This window comes from Kogia breviceps, chromosome 2, assembly GCF_026419965.1.
Source record: "Kogia breviceps isolate mKogBre1 chromosome 2, mKogBre1 haplotype 1, whole genome shotgun sequence".
Lineage (NCBI taxonomy): Eukaryota > Metazoa > Chordata > Mammalia > Artiodactyla > Physeteridae > Kogia > Kogia breviceps.
In genome coordinates, this window is record NC_081311.1 from 175,399,678 (window position 1) to 175,414,142 (window position 14,465).

The following is a 14,465-nucleotide window of genomic DNA, read 5'->3' on the forward strand; positions in this document are numbered from 1 at the left end:
CAGTTTATAGGAAACACAGGGAATAGAGGATTAAATTAGAAATCACCATGAGAAATCAGTCAGATCAATAATGGTGGACATTCTATAAAATAAATGACCAGGTTTTTTCCAACAAATCAATGGCATGGAGGAAAAAGAAAATAATAATCCCCAACTCATTTTATGAGGTCAGCATTATCAGGATAACAAAACCAGGCAGAGACAGTGCAAGAAAAGAAAATTATAGGCAAATATCTCTTATGACGACAGATGCAAAAATTCCCAATAAACCATATCAAATAGAACCAAGTAATATGTAAAAATTAGGACACATGATGACCAGGTGGGGTTTATCCCAGGAATGCAAGGTTGGATCAATATTCAAAATGCAATCAATGTAATTCACTAAATTAATAATCCAAAGAAAAAAAACCACATGATCATATCAATTGATGTAGTAAATATTTGACAGAATTCAATATCCATTAATGATAAAAACTCATCAAATTAGGAACAGAATGGAATCTCTTCAATCTAATCTAATCTTCTACTAAAAATCTACTTTAAAGAAATCATTTTTAATGTGAAAGCCTGAATGTTTTCCTTCTAAGATCAGAAACAAACAAGCATGTCCATTCTAAAGAAAGAAAGAAAGAAAGAAAGAAAGAAAGAAAGAAAGAAAGAAAGAAAGAAAGAAAGAAAGAAAGAAAGAAAGAAAGAAAGAGAAAGAAAGGAAAAAAAGAAAGGAAGAAAGAAAGAGAAAGAGGAAGAGAGAGAAGGAGGGAGGGAGGAAGGAAGGAAGGAAGGAAAGAAAGAAAAAAGAAATGAAGGGTATAGGGCTTCCCTGGTGGCGCAGTGGTTGAGAGTCCGCCTGCCGATGCAGGGCACGTGGGTTTGTGCCCCGGTCCGGGAAGATCCCACATGCTGTGGAGCGGCTGGGCCCGTGAGCCATGGCTGCTGAGCCTGCGCGTCCGGAGCCTGTGCTCCGCAATGGGAGAGGCCCGCGTACCGCAAAAAAAAAAAAAAGACGGGTATACAGATTAAAAAGAAATAAAACTGTCCCTATTCATGGATGACATTATTGTCTATGTAGAAAATCCCAAGGAATCTACAAAAAAACTCCTAGAATTTATAAGTGAGTTTAGTAGGCAATAGGACTCAAGGTCAACAAAGAACAGTAAATTATATTGACAATAAACAATTGTAAACCAGAATTAAGCATTAATACAATTTACAGTAGCTGCCCCCCCAAAATGAAATACTTAATTATAAATATAACAAAACACATATAGGATCTCTATGTTGAAGTCTACAAAATACTGAAGAAATAAACCAAAGATCTAAATAAACAGACATTCCCATTCCAGGATTGGAAGATTCGGCATAGCAAAAATGGCAATTCTCTTGGGCCTCCCTGGTGGCGCAGTGGTTGGGAGTCCGCTTGCCGGTGCAGGGGACACGGGTTCGCGCCCCGGTCTGGGAAGATCCCACATGCCGCGGAGAGGCTGGGCCCATGAGCCATGGCCGCTGAAACTGCGCGTCCGGAGCCTGTGCTCCGCAACGGGAGAAGCCACAACAGTGAGAGGCCCGTGTACCGCAAAAAAATAAAATAAAGGCAATTCTCTCCAAATTTATAGACTTGCTGCAATTCCAATCAAAACCCAGCAGGATTTTTTTTTTTGTAGATATAGATAAGTTGATTTTAAAACTTGCTTGGAAAGCTAAAGAAATCAGAATTGCCAAAACAATTTTGAAAAAGAATAAAGTTAGAGGAATCCCATTATCTGATTTTAAAACTTTCTATAAAGCTACTGTAACTAAGATAAAGAGGAAGATACACAATGAAACAGAACTGAGTACAGAAGTAGATCCACACAATATGGTCAATTGATTTTTGACAAAAGTACAAAGGCAATTCAATGAAAAAAAGATACTCTTTTCAACAAGTGCTATAAGAAGAATTAGATATCTATACATCTATATGCAAAAAAAAAAATGCACCTTGACATAAATCTCACCCCTAAAGAAATTACTAAATGGAACATAGATCTAAGTGAACAACACAAAATATAAGATTCCTAAAAGAAAACAGGAGAAAAACTTTATGATTTGAGTTTGAGCCAAGAGTTTTTAGACATACCAAATATGTACTCCATAAAAGAAAAAATTGATAAATCAAAATTCATCAAAATTAAAAACTTTTGCTCTATGAAACCCACTGTTACAAGAATGAAGGAACTAGCTACAGATAGAGAGAAAATACTTACAAATCACATATCGGAGAAAGGACTTGTATCTCTAGGGGAACAGCCAGAGCCTGACGACCTTGCATGTTTCCACACAGGCCACATAGGCAAGGCTTGGACGGCGGCTGAATCTTGACAGAATGACAGAATGCCTTGTGACCCTCCTGGGACAGGAGAGCATGGGAGACCCGCGAGGTGCTGCTACAATGCTATTTCTCACTCGCTTCCCTATCTACCCACAGGGCTGTCATTAGGCAGTTTCTCATTGTTTTCAGGTTCTGGTGGGGTATGAGGCTTTCTGCCTCACCATCCTTAAGGCAAATCTGCAGCTATAAAACTGATTAGCAGTATCATGGAATGAAATCCTCAGCAGGATTATCCCATAATTCTCGTTGCAGTCATCTGGCCTCTTTTGTTTGTGTCATCCTGTGCAAGGGCCACAGAGGGCTGGCACCTTTGGCTACTCATCTTTGCACTCCCTATGTAAGCAAAAAACTGAGTCTATAAAGGGCTCGTTGTTTCTTTACTGGCTGAATCTGTCAGCCTGAATATGCCTTGTGCTCGACAGTTTAAAATATGTAAAAAACTCTCAAAACTCGATATTAAGAAAACAAGCAACCCAACTAAAAATAGGTAAAAGATCTGGACAGATAATTCACCAAAGATGATATGTGAAGGGCAAATAATCACACGAGAAGCTGTTCAATATCATTAGGCATTAGGGAAATGCAAATTAAAACTGCAATGAGATACCACTACATATCTATTAGAATGACTAAAATAAAAAAAATACAAGTGCTAGAGAAGATGCAGAACAGTTGGAACTCATATTGCTGGTGGGAAGGCAAAATGGCACAGGAATTCTGGAAAAACAGCTTGACAGTTTCTTATAAAGTTAAACATACATTTACCTTTATGACCCCAAAATTCCTTGCCTGGGTATTTAATCTCAGCAATCAAAATATCCTTAAGAAGGTGAATGAATAAACTGTGGTACACCCCTACACTGGACTCTATTTAGCACTGAAAAAGGAACGAGCTATTAATTCACACAACATGAATGAATCTTAAATGCATTTTGCTAAGAGAAAGCTGTTCTTAAAAGGTTACATACTATATGATTCCATTTTAATGAGCTCCAAAATGACAAAAATATAATAACAGAGAACATATCAGTAGTTGCCAGTGGTTAGAGAAGCAGAAATGATGTGACTATAAAGGGCATGAGGTAGTTTTTGTGGTTAATGAAACTGTTCTGTATCCTGATTGTGGTGGTTGCACTAATCTATATATGTGCTAAAATTCAGAGTACCAAAAAAGGTAATTTTATCATATGTATATATACCCAAAACAAGCAAATTTGCTGTATGTTCATTTAAAAAGTAAAATTTAAAAGAAAGGGAGAAGGAAAAAGAGAGAAGGGAAGACTGTTATAAAATATATAGAAGACAATACCAAAAAATGCAATTTGTGGACCCTGCTTGGATCCTGATTTGAACAAACCAACTACAAAAGGCATTCTTGACGCAACTGAGAAAACTTTACTGTTAATTTGGAACTATATTTTAAATTTAAGTTTTAAAATTATGATAATGACCTTGTGGTTACAAAAATAACCTTCATCAGTTAGATATATCAGTTAGATACATATTCTGAAATATATATGTGTATGAAATAGGATCATGTTTGGGATTTGCTTCAAAATTATTGAGAAAAAAACATGAGGGAGATCACTGGCAAATGTTGAAGCTAGAGGCTCATTACACTATCTTCACTATTTTTGAGTGTGTTTGAATTTTTCTGTAATTTTTTAAAAAGTTTCTCATGATAATGAGATTTTTAAAATAGTGTAAAACTCCTTTTCAACATTTATTATAAAGCAGTAGACATGATAGGCCTACAGTTGGCTTCCATCTCAATGTCAAATCTTTCCAATGACTCCAAATAAATAAATGCTGTGTGTGCCAAAAATAATACTGACATATGAAAAAAAACCAGTCTCCTAGAAATTTTATACCTTGAGCAATAAACTACTAAAATTACTAGATTGCTGTAAAGATTTGCAGTTAGATTTTTAAAACAGCAAATCAAAACAGCTTCTTCTATATATTGTCATTTTCAATGACAACATCAAAGAACTAAAGGGCAAAAATAATTTTAAGGCAATAATTATGATTCTAAAAATCTCAGCCAAAACCCAAAATTACTCGGGCTTTTTGATTCTTATTAATTATTTACCCAGTGTGGCTTTCTTGCTGTGTTGGCCCAGTCTGTTCCTTTGAGCATTATTATTATTTATCATTTCTTGAGCACTTAGCACTGCATGAGATACAGATGATAAATTCCTTCCCTAGGGGACAACTATCAAAGCCATACAAGCAAAACACGAAGATTAGCTATTTAAGAAATGAAAACTAAATAGAAGGTTAAGGAACACATTCTGAGCTCCCTGTTTTGCTTTTTGCTGTAAGCTCATGCTACAACACTTGCTTCTTTTGAGGATGCAAAGAAGACTGAATTTGCAAGATAAACGACTAGCTTATATATATATATATATATATATATATATATATATATATATATATATATATATATATATATATATATATATATATATATATTTTTTTTTTTTTTCCCCCCCCGGTACGCAGGCCTCTCACTGTTGTGGTCTCTCCCATTGCGGAGCACAGGCTCCGGACGCGCAGGCTCAGCGGCCATGGCTCACGGGCTTAGGTGCTCCGCGGCATGTGGGATCTTCCCGGACCAGGGCACGAACCCGTGTCCCCTGCATCAGCAGGCGGACTCTCAACCACTGCGCCACCAGGGAAACCCAAACGACTAGCTTAGAAGAGACAGAAAAGAGATCTCAGGGATCATTCCAAGAAAATATCCTACCTTAGAAATCCTTTCACTTTCTGATATATAAAAATTACAGGAACCTATAATAATAACTTTGTAATAACTTTGTGCGTGTGTGTGAGCGTGATTAAGGGCTGCCCAGCAGACCTTCTGTTCCCTTTCTTTTGATAATACCACTCTCTGCTTCAGGAACTGCTTCCCCCAGTCTGTGTGCTCCTGATGAGATTGTCAATTATAGTGCACCTTTCCCCACCTTATAATGATATTGTGCTGAAGGATGTAGGCCTGGAGCAGCCCAAGGTCATTTTTACAGGCCCTGTGATGAAATTTCTCTGCAGTGTGCATTAGGCCAATTTGCAAAGAAAAGTAGAAATAAACGGATATAGTGTAAGTGCTGACAGTCCTGAACCTCAATCAGGCCCTTGAGACACGAGCTCCTACAGTTCTTTAGATTGTATGAGGTACTCCACAATTCATTTTAGCTAGCACACAAGTTTTTGCCTAGGATGGTCTGAATTGGGTTTCTTTGTCATTTGTACCTGAAAGAATCCTGAGAAGTTAAATAATTTGCCCAAGGTCCAATGGCTGCTAAATGGTAGAGTCATCATTCAAACCTAGGTTTGTCCACCTCTACGTAGCAGGCATTTCCTACTATGTTACTTTACTGTTTATCCTACAGATGTTTAATTCCTAAAATCTAGTTTCCTTTAAACCTGGGAAAGGGGCTGGGGCTGGGCAGTTGGTCTAATTCTCTATTGTTTCCTGGTAGTAGAAGTGAGGTGAAAGTGGCAAATACAGTAATATCTAATAAGAATTTATTTTAACCAATTTTGCATGGTATTTACTGAGCAAGGACTCAAGTTGGCAATCATACAAACTTCAACTCAAGAGCAAATTGAAGGTATATAAGACTAGGATAGAATGGTATCAAAGTATTTTCTCTACTCTCTGCTCTACCCAGTTGTAAAGACTGCATTAAAAAACAATGCTTAATACCCACAACACCAAATAAAAGGTTTAGGTTCTCTAAGTTAAACAAGAATACACCTATTTATTTCCATTTAGAAACGACTTTATTCACTGTCTCAGCAATATATGCAAAGAAAAACAAGTACTAAAATGATGCTATCAGTTTACAAATCAATGGCTTATTTTTTGATAATAGTCTCAAACCAAACGTCGTTTCCTCACTTTCCTACTTTAAATGCTTACTTTATTTCCTTTACTGCCTTTATCATTATTTGAAATTATTTTGTTTATTTACTTGCTTCTTACCTTATTTATTACAACTTATTTCTTCACTCATTAGCAGGGATCTTGCCAATTTTTAAAATCATATTTCTCATCATATTTTTAACAGCCTAGTTTATAGATGACACAAAGTATAAGTCTGTTAAATTAATTAAAAAATTACACTGCTCCAAAATAAAAGTCACTGTTTTGATACCTATAAATACATCAATATCTTGAAACTAAAGGATGATGGATTATTCTGTGTTCTCCTAGAAATTAAACTGGGATGGACATCTGTTGAAAGCCCAGGGGTCAGTGGTCGAGGCAACCACTGGCATTCTCTAGTGGGGATTTGCTTAGCTGAGTCTAGTGATTCTAAGGCCATAAGTTAGGAAGGCTTCCTGCTTCAACCAGAGCAGTTCTTCACACAACAGGATTTCACAAGGACTTGGCATAAGCTTTGGCTTGAAGAAAGTGTTTCATTACTTAAAAACAGAGGTTTAGGATAGGGTGGTAGAAACCACTGTTCCGGGGAATTTGGACTAAGAGATAGCTAAACGTATTTTGCATTATAAATTATATTTATTTTTCCTTTTTAAAGTCAATGTGCTGTGCATATTAATCCCATTTTTATAGTATAATAACAAAATTATTTCTGCCTCAATTTTAAAGATCTAAGTGACTACGCTCTTTCAGAATTTTAAGGATACATGAAACATTAAGGCTTCTAGAATCAGAAAATCTTTGCCTTTTAGCTATATAAAAAATTAAAAGTTAAACCTTTTAATTGGAAAGGTTTAGGATCCTACCAACCTTTACATTGGAAAACTTTAGGATGTTTGGATTCAAAGATTTCTCCTCCCACTGTGTTAATCTTGTATTTGTATTTGATTTCTTTCTCTGTAGAGAGAGCATATAAAAACATGTTTAGTGTTCCCTCCCTTTCCAGGTTGTATTTTATCTTGAGTAGATTTAAAACCAGATTAGTTGTAATAGGATTCCAGGATGTGGGCAGATGTCTACTTGTCACTGACGATCTCTCTTGCAATTAGCTCCTTCATTATTTCATTGGTACCACCATAGATTGGCTGAACTCGGGCATCCACATAAGCTCTGGATAAATAAGAAGATGATTGAATGAACAAACAAAAGATATTAGAAATTATAAATTTTGTCTCACCAGGTAACTATTAATTACTTTAAAGTGTTCATTTAATGAAATCCAAACAAGAGAAGTTCTTCGTAAATTATTTTATTTTTCCATATGGCATCCACCCTAGATTGGCATAATTATAAAATTCTATTAAGATATTGATCATTTGAATAGTTTTGTTTTAGCCTGCCTGAAGAGATTACAAATTCAAAATAACATTTCTAAGTATGTTTCTTTTGACTTAATTTTGTAAAATTCAGCACATATAATAACATTCCAAAAAGGGCAGTTGTAAATTTAGAAATGGATGGAATGTCTTAATATCTTGTTACCTTTAATGTTTCCCCCCAAAAGCTGAAATCTACTGGTTTTATAAAAAACAAAAGAGAAAAGAAAGTACATATTTTCTAACATCCTTTAGATTCCCATCACTACTGCTGCCATCAGCAGTATAAACTGATGCTTCAGAAAATATTACTTCACAAAGTTAACAAGTAACTTATTTTTTGGAAATGATTAACAGTCACTCCAGTAATGTATGAGGTTGAAATACTGAGTGGCTGAGTATACTGACATACAAAAACAGGAAGGAATTCACTTTTGGTAGTGATGACAGCAACCATAACACTATATAGCTGGTTTTACCTTTTCTCATCTCATTTTATCCTCTCAGCTCTGGAATTAGGGAGGATAAATATTATTATTGTTTTGCAGGTAAAGGAACTGAGATGCTGAAAAGTTAATACATATACTAATTAACGGTTGCTATTTAATGGTCACATAACAGATCATTGGCAGCCTGGAATGAAAAGGTAGGTATCCTGCCACTCTGGCAAGTATCTTTTTTATTACATCTCAACATTTTCATTGGCCCAGAAATGTTAAGATTAGTTACTGAGCTTTGGACTTTTCTAGTAGACAAATTCAAAGGCATTTTTTTCAAGCATTAAAATTTTTTTTTAATTTAATTTGAGACAAATTAAATGTGCAAGCTCTCTAGAAACATGACCGATTCTGAACTTTTCCTTGTCCACGTTCACCATGGTACTTTACAAACTGTTGAGCGCTCAGTAAATATTTATTGATTTGATTTCCTATATTACAAAGGAATTTTAGAATCTCAATAGCTACTTTCTTATGACACTTGAAATCTAGAGACATATGTGTTTTCAAATATATTTTTTCTTTTGAACAGATCCCACTGTTGCCCACAAAATCTAGCACTTTCGTTTAGAGGACTTACCTGGCACTTCAGCCTACTTCAGCCATCTCAGTGCTTTTAGACATTTTTGGATCAGGTTGGGCATATTTTTTTTCACATTAATGAAGTTCCAGAGGAGTAGGTAACTGACAGAGATCAGTAGCCCTTTTATAGGTTACTAATTAAATTCAGTCATCAACTAAAATTAACAGAGAATGGCAGCAGAAGGAATGCTTAACCCCACAGTGATGAAGCGCTCTGTCTCAGGCTGCTCTTCCTAGCACTGCAGACAGTTCTTGAAATGGCAAAACTGAAGCCTCACTTGTCATAGGCCCAAGCCTAAAGAGTAAGACTGAAGTAAACTCCCATGCTTAAGGCTGGTTATTTTTAAACAAACAGAAAACAAATAAATGAAACAAAACCAAAAAGCAAAAAGCACCTCTTTGATCTGTGAAACCAAGACTCAGCAACACACACACACACACACACACACAAATAATATAGCTTAATCTTAGGATATAAAAACACAATTAGAATGATTTTTTTTTTCTATCTCATCAAAGTCTGTACACTTCAGCCACATACTGCCTAATGTATCTAATTAGCTTTTTTGATATTATCCTACTACTCTCTCTCGTTATCTTATGAAAAGTTCCTTCCCTATGTCTTTGGGGAGAGAAATAGCAGTCTAGTTTAAAAGTTCCTACAGTCTTTAAACCAACCAGCTGGCCAAGAAGGGGATGATTATTCCTGAAAGGAAATGTAAGTCTCTCAGATTGAAACTAGGGATTTCAAATAAGCCATCAAGTTAAAATGTCTGCTTGCTATTGACCTCATGGAATTGCCTCTGAGAAAACAGAGACCAAGACTTCTGCTACGCTCTAATCTTGGACCATGTAGATGGTTGACTCCTCTTCACCTAATATGCCTTTCTTAGGAACCGAACCAAACTAGACAAGCACTGAGCCATGACATGTCTACACACCCTGCAGCAGTTATAATAGCACAGTTAAGTCGAAAAATATAAACACCCATTATTATTTTACTTCCTTAGCATTTTGAATATTGTCAATAAGGTGGATTAATATTATGACTAAAACATGAAAACACACAGGAAAAATTCCAGAGGTGATTTAATTTGTGCTAGCATAACTCAGTGTTTACTTTGATTTCATGACTATACAAAGATTAAAAAAAATAAATCTGCTCTTGATTAAGTCCTGTTTGAAGTAGTTCTGGAAGGATATACCAATAATCCAAGTCCAAGGATTGATAAAGTAAAGGAAATCATTTAGCTACTTCATGCCTACATTCTGAAGGAAGGAAAAACCCTACTTGTTGCTGAGTTTTTATAAAAGGTTATAAATTATATACACCCTGTGATTAAAGCTTTCTGAGCTGCCCAGTGGCTACAGAAAATTAGTAAATTATACCTAACAGAAACTCTATGCTGGAGCTTCTGTTTTTAATGTAACTTGAATAAAATGTTTATTTTCCTCATTAAGGACTATAAGCAAATCAAATGTTTTCAATTATGCTTGCCAAAATGATAAATTTGAAAGTAAGTTTGAATACTAGTTTGATAATTTTTCTCTTTTAGATACTCTGTATTTAGATTAAAATTATAAGAAGTTTTTGGAAGCTCATAGCATTCTCATTCTCAGATTCAAAACTAAATTGGACTTCTCTCTATATAGAAAAAACTTCCCTGAGAAAATTTATAAACTGAAAATATTGCCAAATAAGAGGAAAAATATATCTTCTGCTATGAGGAGGAGAAATGCCATGGAGAGATTACTGAGGCAAAAGACTATAGGAAGAGGGAAAGAAGAAATTATGGAGATGGAGGAAGAAATATGGAAGAGGATGCTGCCTACTGACAAACTGGTACTGCTTCGAAATGGTAACAAGAATATTCATATGTAATACAATAAAAAGGCTATATTTAATTTATTTTAAAGTTGAAGGAAGTACAAATTCTACTTAGAAAAAAATAATACTTTTGATTTATTTTTAGAGCAAAATAGACAATAAAAAATTTAAAACACGACAACTTAGATCCTTTTTATATGCAGATTAATTTTTCTATAATGTCTATTTTTTTTTTTTAGTTTTAAAAAAGTGATATTTTGAAAGAAGACATACAAACGACCAAAAGGTATATGAAAAAATGCTCAATGTCACTAATCACCAGGGAAATGAAAATCAAAACCACAATGAAATATCATCTAACACCTGTCAGGATGGCTATTAACAAAAAAGCCTAAAGACAAGTGTTGTCGAGGATATGGAGAAACTGCAATACTGGCACACTGGTAGAGGGAATGCAAAGTGGTGCATCTCAGCTGCTATGAAAAATAGTATGGAAATTCATCCAAAAATTCAATAAAACTACCATATGATCCAGAAATCCCACTTCTAGGTATTTATTCGAAAGAATTGAAATCAAGAGCTCCAAGTGATGCTAGCGCTCACATGTTCAATGCAGTATTACTCACAACAGCCGAGATGTGGAAACAACCTGTATGTCCACGGACAGATGAATGGATAAAGAAACTGTAGTATAACATATAATGGAATACTATTCAACCTTAAACAGAAGGAAATTCTGCAATATGTCACCACCTGGATGAACCTTGAGGACATTCTTCTAAGTGAAATAAGCCAGTCACAGAAAGACAAATACTACATGATCCCACCTATATTAGGTATCTAAAATGGTCATATTCATAGACTCAAAGAGGAATGGTGGCTGCCAGGGGCTAAGGGGAGGGGGAAATGGGGAGTTACTAATCAATGGGCCTAAAGTTTCAGTTAAGCAAGATGAATAAATTCTAGAGACCTGCTGTACAGCACTGTGCCTACAGTTAGCAATACTGTATGGAACACTTAACATTTTGTGAAGAGGGTAGATCTCATGTTAAGTGCTCTTACTACAGTAAAATAAAATAAAATAAAATAAAACAAAATAAAATAATTAATAGTCAATGCAAATTAAAGGAAGAATAATAACCTATTTTTTACCCATTAGATTCACTTAAAATTTAAAGGGCAATAACATTCATAGCTTAGGAGGAGAAGTCATCCTTGGACTTTGTTCATTTGAGTATGAGTTGCTTCAAACTGGAGGAAATGATCTGGAAATGCATTAAAATTTAAAATATACATACTTTTGAACTAGCAGTACTACTTTTGGGACTTTGTCCTGTTGTAATCAAACACACACGTATCTAAGATAAATGTATGAAGGCGCTTATTGCGGCATTGTCACAGTAGAAAACTAGAAAAAACCTGAATGATTAACTATAATCACTTATAATAAAATATTATTCAACAATAAAATAGGGATATTAATCCCTCTGTATAATGATTCAAATAAAGCTTTAGTATATTACATATTTATATTTATTTACATTTATATGTAGTATATTGTATAATGCACTACATCTTCACTTTTAAAAAATATGACAAAATCCTAGTGGTGATTTGATAGCATGAAGCTGTTTCTATCTACTTGAACACACTCCATAGTCAGTTGGAAAATACAAAGATTTTGCACCTCCTTTCCCTTTGTACTCAATGGACAAAGGACAGTTAAAGAAATTTTCCTTTCTCTTCACGTTACCCAGAAGAGTGTAACACAACAGGCATACTCACTTTGCAATTGGGTACTCCCACATGTATCCCCAACCTCCATGCAGCTGCACGCAGTCATAAGCTACACTGTTCTGTAACTCAGATGCCCTAGATGACCAAAATAAAAAACAGAAAAGGAACATTTGAAATGAATTTTCATGAGATGCTTTACAACCAGGAAACAAATTATTTATGATTGTTTAAATGCTTACATTTATCAAACAATTAAAATTAGGCATATTAGCCAACCAGAGAAGATTGATATAAATTCCACGTGATATATATCTCAAGAGAATTTTCATATAACAAATACTTTCTTCATCAATTATACTTCTGGCTGGGTTTTTGTTAAGTCTAGAAACAAAATGTAGAAAGCTTAGACTATTTATTAGGTGTTGGCTACCTTAAGCCTGAAAAGAATATAGTAAAAACTTGAATTTGGTCTAATTTATGCAGATTCTCTATGTGATAGAAGTTAACTGAATAATTATACAGTCATCTATTTTCTTCTGCCTTGTGTAATATGTGTTTTTTTTTCTTCAAATGTGTCAATTCCTACCTAAAGGTTGCAATTCTGAATTTTAGTAACTGACAAAAAATTGTTTTCAGAAATAAACTGAAAGTAAAAGTGAAAACCTAAGAGGGCAGACCTCTATTAAAGTACCTACTATCATATAGGAAATTTATTAAAGATTATTTTGGAATTATTATTCCTGAAGTATATGTATATTAACATGAGGTGCTTGAGAAATACCCTTTTCTGATCTTATCACAACCATTTTAACTATTGTTAAAATCCATGAGATGACTGGTAGGAACGTTATTCATCTTAACATAAAATACAAGTTAGTTCAAAATCTTTTCTGCTTACTTTCAACAGTGGGAAATATAAAGAAAAGGTAAGCATAGACACATTTTCCTATAAAAAATAATTTTTAACTCAAGTCATAGGACAGGTCAGGATGTTCCTGAGAAATACAGTAACAATATAATGATTAACAGACAAGATTCAGGGGGCAGTGATATTTGGAATTCTATACATTTTTGTATTGGCGAGTATTTTAGTAAAATATTTGCTGGGTTGAAACTACTTGTTCCCTCTGCTGCAAAATGAAATACAAGTATGTCTATAAACCTGGTGTTTTCAAAAACCAATAAGGCCAACAGCTATCCAAATATCTCTTTTTCCAAAAATATCTAAAATATTTTTACTCTTTTTCCCACTAGTCAAAAAACTTGCTATAAATGTAAAGGTAAAATGTCTCCCCCAAAAGTGCAAGTTTCTAGTAATTCCACATGACTTTTCAACCTGGCAACTTTATTATTTTGGAATCATTACATAAACCACTATTCTGCATATTTCCCCATTCTACTGCTGACTGAACTGAACACAAGTTAATGAATAATGACAGGAATTTTTTCCAGGTTATTTTTGGGCTAATGAGATGTGAGAATGTTTGTTTTTCAAAGAGGAAACAAAACCCATTTCCAGAATTTGATTTAAACTATGTTCTTAAACCTTAAAATACACAAAAGCCTTATAGGGGTCTTTTTTCATTAACACATCTTTAATACCATTGCTAATCATCTTTAATACAAATGAAAGTCATTCTATAGGACATTTTTTTTCCTTTTGCTTAATAGAGCATGTACAACTTTTGATTGGACAGTCAAATATTCAGAAATTCTTCTTAGATCTAGAAAACATCTTAAATAGAAAAATCCTGCCCAATCTACTCATTTCACAGATATCAAAATGTTGGCCCCCAAATCATTTAATTTAATTGCAGTTATTTAATGAAAGAATTGGGACTCTGTCTCGGGACTCTAAGTATTACTGTAATTTTGTGATCTCACTATACTGCCACTCTTCAGATAATTTGAGATTAAACTACTACTTGAATGAACTAATCAGTCATCCTATTTTAGTCTCTTAATATTTTACTTTCAGTGGCAAGCTAAAAGTTAAAAACCAACTTGAGTAAGTTTTAGCACATTATAAATTTATATGTTTAATGGGGCCCTTCAGCATTTTTTAAAAAGGTGGTTCTTATTGCTAGTTTTCATTTACTTAGCCTTCTTCCTTTATGACCCTCAAGGTTGAGTTTCAAGTTGGAAGATTTCCATAACAATCTGTGCAAGCACCACATTTTAATTA

At 34.4% G+C, this 14,465-nt stretch overlaps 1 protein-coding gene across 1 annotated transcript in view; it reads right to left on the minus strand.

The window, feature by feature from the left end:
* Positions 1-5,882: 5,882 nt before the first annotated feature.
* ACADL (acyl-CoA dehydrogenase long chain) overlaps positions 5,883-14,465 on the minus strand; it is a 40,254-nt gene continuing 31,671 nt past the window's right edge. The window contains exons 10-11 of the mRNA XM_059053762.2: positions 12,329-12,415; positions 5,883-7,430 (exon numbers count right to left, since the gene is read on the minus strand). Of these exons, the coding sequence (XP_058909745.1) occupies positions 7,337-7,430; positions 12,329-12,415 (181 nt within the window). The 3' untranslated portion in view covers positions 5,883-7,336. The remainder of the gene's footprint in view (positions 7,431-12,328; positions 12,416-14,465) is intronic.